Source organism: Brassica oleracea, chromosome C8 (assembly GCF_000695525.1).
Source record: "Brassica oleracea var. oleracea cultivar TO1000 chromosome C8, BOL, whole genome shotgun sequence".
NCBI classification, from domain to species: Eukaryota; Viridiplantae; Streptophyta; class Magnoliopsida; order Brassicales; family Brassicaceae; genus Brassica; species Brassica oleracea.
The window spans coordinates 24,216,165-24,223,060 of record NC_027755.1 but is presented as its reverse complement, the minus strand read 5'-3'; the positions used below and the strand labels follow the sequence as shown (position 1 = coordinate 24,223,060).

Here is a 6,896-nt window from a genome sequence, read left to right as displayed (position 1 = left end):
AGGTCTGATATGTGTATTTTTAGCTTTACCAGTAAAAACTATGTGAAGTCGTGAACCATAAATTGTTAAAACCGTAAGTAAATATTTTCTTATTGCATTGTCTATATGTCATGTGTTTAAATAATGATAGTCCACTCGTGAATCTCACAATGTTTTGTTTATATGAAAGAAATGAGTATTATTTATTATTAATTAATATATAGCTAATTATCTTTTAGGCTGTATTGTAGATATGATCGGCAAACATATAAGTATCACAGATGGCTTTTTGATTCATGTCACAAAAATTTAAAATATTTTATTTAAGGCAAATCTTAGAAAATTTAGGAAATCTAGTTATATCACCTATTAAATTGATTAAATCATTGTTAAAGAAATATATGGTAATATATTGTTAGTATAAGTTTAAAATAAGACCAAAATATTAATAGTCTAGTGAAATGGTCTAAAAACTTTGTATAAGTAGTTTTTTTCAGAGTGATTCTCTTTTAATAGAATAGATTTTTTCTCTCTCCTGTTTCATTCCAAAAATTCTCTTATTTTCGATTTCAAAATCACATTTTCATTGAGCCTGCTCACATTTAAGGATTCTTGGTTATTAACGAATGACCATTTTTCATTCAACTTAAGTTAGAAGTTATGCATGTTTAGAGAAGCTAAACACAAATTTTCAAGGGATCTAGCAGATTATTCACATGATTTTTGAATTTTTGAGATATGTTTCGCGTAGAAGTATGTTCCATTGTCAATTGTCGAGAGGTTCTCATAGGCGGACAGTCTGATGGGGAAGAGTCGGAAGACTGGATACACCACAATTTTCATCATTTCTAGTCTACCACTTGTCTGTTTCAAAAAAAAAAAAAAAGTCTACCACTTGTCCACAACTATGTTCATCTTCGTTTTTTAATCACTGTCACAGAATTATGTCGCAACTTTTGAATTGTGTTCTTGTATACTAAAATACATTGTTCTCTATTTTTTATGCAAATAACATAAATAACTTTTTATTACATAAACGACTTTCACGGCAAGAAGATTCCAGTTTTCATTTTGTAGAGCATACCAATACTTCAGAAGCGCTTGAACCCTCCCCAGAATCCCAAAAAGATTGAGAAAGCCGTGCTGCTGGAATTTGTTGCAAGACAGGCATAGGAGGCACTTCAAGAGCTTCAAGGCTTCCTTCCATCATCTCTACTACTATGTTCATCGGAGGGCGGTTTGATGGGGAAGACTGTATACACCACAAACCCACAATTTTCATCTTCTTTGCTATCTCCTCTTCTTCGCTTCTGATTCCATACTCGGTAGGACTTACATTGTCTCCTTGCCCGAGATCCTGGTATATCCATTCGGGAAAATACATTGAGCTTGCATTCGATGCAGAGACTTGATCAACTATTTCTTTCTTCCTCGCGCCTATCATTTCGAGTAGTAGCATCCCATAGCTATACACATCTGACTTGTGAGACACACTCCCATACACTGGGGAGAACATCTCTGGCGCAATGTACCCTATTGTCCCTCTCATATCTAGCAGCGATATTATGCTCTCTTTTTTCTCACAGAGTTTAGCAAGTCCAAAATCAGAAACTTTGGGGAGAAGATTTTCATCTAACAGCACGTTCTGAGGTTTAATGTCGAAATGCACGATCCTTGTTTTGCAGCCAAAGTGCAAATACTCTAACCCCCGAGCAACTCCTAGTGCAATCTCATACAGTGCCGTGAAGTCCAAATTCATTATAGTGGTGTCTGAGATGAACTTATCAAGCGAGCCGTTCTCTAGAAATTCATATACGATTGCTCTTTTTGAACCTTCGGAGCAGAATCCAAGTAAGGAAACAATGTTGACATGAGATGTTTGGCTCATGCTGGCAACTTCATTGATGAAGTCTTCGCCATTATTGTCCTTTGAATCTTTCAAGACCTTCACCGCAACCATACGGCCGTCACAAAGGGTTCCTCTATAAACAACTCCAAATCCTCCTCTCCCAACCACTTCTGCAAATGACTGAGTAATTTTCTTCACTTGCGCATACGTATAGTGCTTGAGTGGAATAAGGGCCCTCAACATCTCTTGTCTCCTCTCATCTGATGTTTTTCTCTTGCGAAAAATCTGGACTCGGAAACAGGGGCATAGGAACACAACTAACGCAATAATACCTGTTAGTGAACACAAACCTATAATAACATAGAAAATGTTTGGTTGGTAATTTTGTAATAATATAGGAAGATCAAAAACAGTTATAAATATATATCTGGGCAGAAAACTAACCTACCAGAATAATGATCACAATCGCTGCAGAACCATAAAATAAAATTTGTCAGCATAGAACAAAACTTTATTTTGAGATGAAAAACAGTAAGGAGAAATTAACTCAGAGAAGAACAATGGTTTAGAGGGAGGACAAAAAAGTCACTCGTAAAAGGTTACGCACCAATGCCCTCAGTAAGATCAGCTCCTGCATAAATTAAAAGGCTTACAAAAGAAAGTCAGTTTGAGCTGGAGACAGAGCTTTGAAACTAAAGGAAGGTTTTGTAAATGATCTGATCAAAAGGTGTGTGGGAGATAGTGGAAGAGAAAAAAAGGTGGTTCTTGGGGAGAGAGATTAGGAAACAAGACCATGAATGAAAGAAAACGTACCGTGGTGTCTCTGGCATGTACTAGTGTGCGGCCCATCTTTGCAATAACAGACGAAAAGGCTTGAGGTCTGATTATATCCACAAGCACCCCCAGAGTAAGTGCACCTCCTACAATCCAAGTTAACATAAAGATCGAAACCCTGTTCAATAGCCTTTTTTAGATTATCTTGACTCGGACTTCTCTGCAATGACTCCAATGCTGATCCAGATGCAGGAATACTGACATTTCTTTTACACATTTCCGAGAAATTGTTTAAAAGACCTCTAATATCGTCAAGTGAAGGGGACGTGAGGTTTTTTGTCACGTAGTAGTTTCTTATGCCATTCACAGCATCAAGCTCTCCGATATAACTACTATGAGACCTAATTGGTGAGAAGTTTGGACAGTCATAATAGACTGTAAGGACCTCGGTGTTAAGGGGGAAGAAAACAACGTTTTCATTGAACTGCACATTCAGTGGGTTTCTGGGATAAAGATTGTCAATATAATCTGATCTCCTGAGTGTTATCCTGTAATAGGAACTATATATGATCCCAAATTTGACAGCGGAAATCTTGACCTCTGCAAATCCTCCGCTACAGTTGAGCTTGAAGTCTGGGTGACCACATGCTTCTCTACCAGGCCCCCATAAAGGATAATAGACGTCTGCGTGCTCGCCACAGCTAAACGTTTTACGGCAGAGTTTGTACAGCTCATCATCTGAGAAAAAAATAAGATGGGATCACAAAGAGCATCCATATGATTATTTTGGACAAAAATATTGGTATGAGACCGAGATAAGATTGGCTGATCCTTAATTCATTATGATTCTCCTTCTGTTTTGTTTCCTTTAGAGGTCAGGAAAATGATGATGGATTACGTTAAACATTTTCGAATGAGAATTATTTGTAACTAACCACTTGACGCACAAGAAAGATGGCAGAATAAGAAGAAGAGGGAGAATACTATCAAACAAAAACTGAAGAGATGGTTCATTGATAAAAATTGTGTATTATTCTGTCTTTGGTTGCTGTTAGGAAGACCAGAGAAACCAAATACAAAACGGAAGAGCTTTTCTATTCGCATTGCTTTATTAATTGACTCTGGTTGAGACAGAGAAAGACTTTTCATTTGATGTTCATCATTTTTCCGTTTGACTAATAAATCATTGCTGACGAAGAAGAATAACAAAAGCTTGGTATTGGTCATTTTAAACTTCATTTTCTAGGCAAATCATGAAATTAGATATTTAATGGAAGTAACAGGGACTTTTTTTTTTTTTTTGAGATAATTAGGTCGATATACACTTTAGGGGAAAATATTTGCAAAAAACTCCAGTTTCTTGTGGATAATTTTGTACCCCATTCCCATAATACCCTTTACTGAAAGAACGTTGCCTAACATTCTAGGTTTCTAGGTTACTGTTAAAACATAGGGTTGATAATAGGTTCATTCTCCTCCACATGATTGTGTTGGTGTGGGGGCCCTTCTGCAAAAAAAAAATCTCAATAAAATCTGCACAAGTATCAAGTTGTCACGGTGTATTTTGGGAGGTAAGAGATATCAAGGATTCATGGAGTATATATAATGGTTTCAACTAATTGTAATGTGTAACCACTAAAAGTATAGTGTTATATAAATGCTAATTAGAACCATTTACACATAACTGATAATTATAGTGTTAGCTTATTCAAACACTTAGGGTCTACACTATATAATATGCTCTATCAATAAATCAATATTGTGTGGTTATAGAATGCATGTTAAGATGAAATCTTTATATTAATCTACAAAGATAATGTTAGATGTTATATATAAACATGATGGCACCGCAAACGTCTTATTTGTGTATTAATATAAAATGTAATTCTCATCGTTTCGATAGTAAAATTATTAGAAGATAAAGATAATATTAGACACTAACGACAAATAGGAGTAACCGTTAACTAATTGTGTATGCGCCAATGTTAGATTATGAACATTAAATGTTATTATCATATATATGGAACATTTACATCGTTTGTTAATTGAAATGTTAGATTGTATTAAATATATTTTTATTAGTGACTAACAATTGTCTTATCTGTTAACTCATATAATAGTGGTTAATAAGTATATGTACAGTGAGACTAAAAACTGAACGGGAAGTGTGAGCATTGGTAATTGTATACAAAAAGTAAATAAATTGGTAAATATAATTGTTAGTTGTTAAGTATTAAATGTTAATAATGTAACAGAAATCCAATCCAACAATTGTATTAATTGTTAATTCAAACATCAATGATTAATTGTTAATATATTGCTGGTGAAGCTAGAGAAGAGACAGAAGTGTAAGAGCTAGTGATTGTATATAAAACATTTAATGTAATTATCTTGATTACATTAGCATTATAAGATTAGGGTAAAATTTAAAGTTTGCTAAATGTAAACTTATAGGATAATAAAATCATTACAATTGTTTAACTGTACATAGAGAATAATAACAATCTTAGGAACCAAAAGCAAAGTGTTGTTCGCTGATAAGGTGAACTATGTTGTCCACAGTGTTGTCCTCGACCTCATCGTGCTAGCCAACTCCGTCACTGGTGACAATATGTCCACCTACAAAATTAAAAACAACAAGCTATAACTTCTACAATATACACTAAGCTCAACGATTTTCTACACTATCACTGCAAATCCTATATGTATGTGGAAGTTAGATAGTAGTTGAAATTAAACATATATTGCCACTAATAGCTACTACAATAGACATTAACGTGTAACTAAATTATTATCACCATAGATATTTAGAGTTAACATGTAACTAAACAGATATTGTGACCACATTGGTCAACTCCAACAAGTTCCTAATATATTTGAAGTTAAAGGCTAGAAAAATGAAAATTATTATTGTTACTATAGAAGTTAAGAAACTAGTTAGATATTTGTACAAAATTGGAAAAATGAAAAATAACAAATAAATAGATCATTGCAAAATCTCTTTTTTTTTTATTATTTGAGGAGCATTATTAACAATTAACCTTATCCCCATGTGTGATTAACCAAAATTATTAACAATTAACCTTATCCCCATGTGTGATTAACCAAAATTATTAACAATTAACCTTATCCCCATGTGTGATTAACCAAAATACCATTACTTATGCGTCATCATGAGAATCATTCTCACAACCTTTATTAAATAACTAGATTTTGACCCGCGATTTCAAATCGCGGGATTATTTTCTAAAAAAACTTTAATTTTTGATATTTTATTTTTTGTTGTATTAATATTTTTATTTTTGGCACATATATACTATAAATTATATTAAATTTTAACCCATTCTAAAGATATACTATGTAAAAAATATATTAATTATTCTCATATTTTTTTTAATTTTGGTATATATATGTTTTCGATGCCATGAATATTATAATAATTTATTTTATATAATATTATGTAATTTATATAATGAAAATAAATTTTTCTAACCCAATAAATTTTCATGTTTATCAATTATTCCAATTACTTCATTTTTATCGAACTGTATTTCAAAATACTAAACAACCGATTTTTTTGAAATATCAATACTATGAAAATAGTAATCATTTTATTTAAATAAAATTTATATGGTTTAATTTCCAACTGATTTTATATTATAACCTGAAAAGAAAAATTCATGCTGTAAAATGAGATATGTTAGTGTAAATAAATCCATAAATGATTTAATGTTAAAAACACCTACCTAATAGCAATAATTAATTGCTTATTTATAAACGAACTAAACACTTATTATTTACAAATAATCTAAACAAACTTGTATATTATGTAAACAAAATTATTTTCAAAAGATTTGTTTCCTTATTAAATGAGTGAAATTAATTGAAAAGATCTTTAAAATAAGCAATGGCATGACAATGTAAATAAATTGAAAACTAATGGCAGAATCCTATTAGGGATTTTGCTTTAATAGTATAGATCCTTCCTTGCCTAGACTAATTACATGTAATGCCATTATTTATTATTTGGATCCTTTCATACAATATACAATATGATTCTTTATTGCATTACTAAAAACCAATTGATAGTTGTAAATAATATATGAATTGTGATTACATTACTAAAATTATGGTGTACACTGACGGTTATTAACAATACACTTAGACAACTACGAAAGGTTGTCTTTCCCAAATGTGGTGTGGCATAATATTAGTGTATTTTTCGATGTGTATACTGCATTATTTTACAAATTCGTAGTATAATATTAGTGGATTCTTCGATATATATGTTGTA

General features: G+C 32.1%; 1 protein-coding gene across 1 annotated transcript; it reads right to left on the bottom strand.

Annotated features, from left to right (window-relative positions):
- Positions 1-950: 950 nt before the first annotated feature.
- On the bottom strand, positions 951-3,721 carry LOC106310639 (probable receptor-like protein kinase At1g67000). The gene is made up of 5 exons (XM_013747862.1): positions 3,538-3,721; positions 2,642-3,340; positions 2,436-2,459; positions 2,273-2,296; positions 951-2,178 (listed from the first exon to the last, which is right to left on the bottom strand). The coding sequence occupies exons 1-5, from the start codon at positions 3,704-3,706 to the stop codon at positions 1,046-1,048; spliced, it is 2,049 nt and encodes a 682-aa protein (XP_013603316.1). The 5' UTR covers positions 3,707-3,721; the 3' UTR covers positions 951-1,045.
- Positions 3,722-6,896: the final 3,175 nt, after the last annotated feature.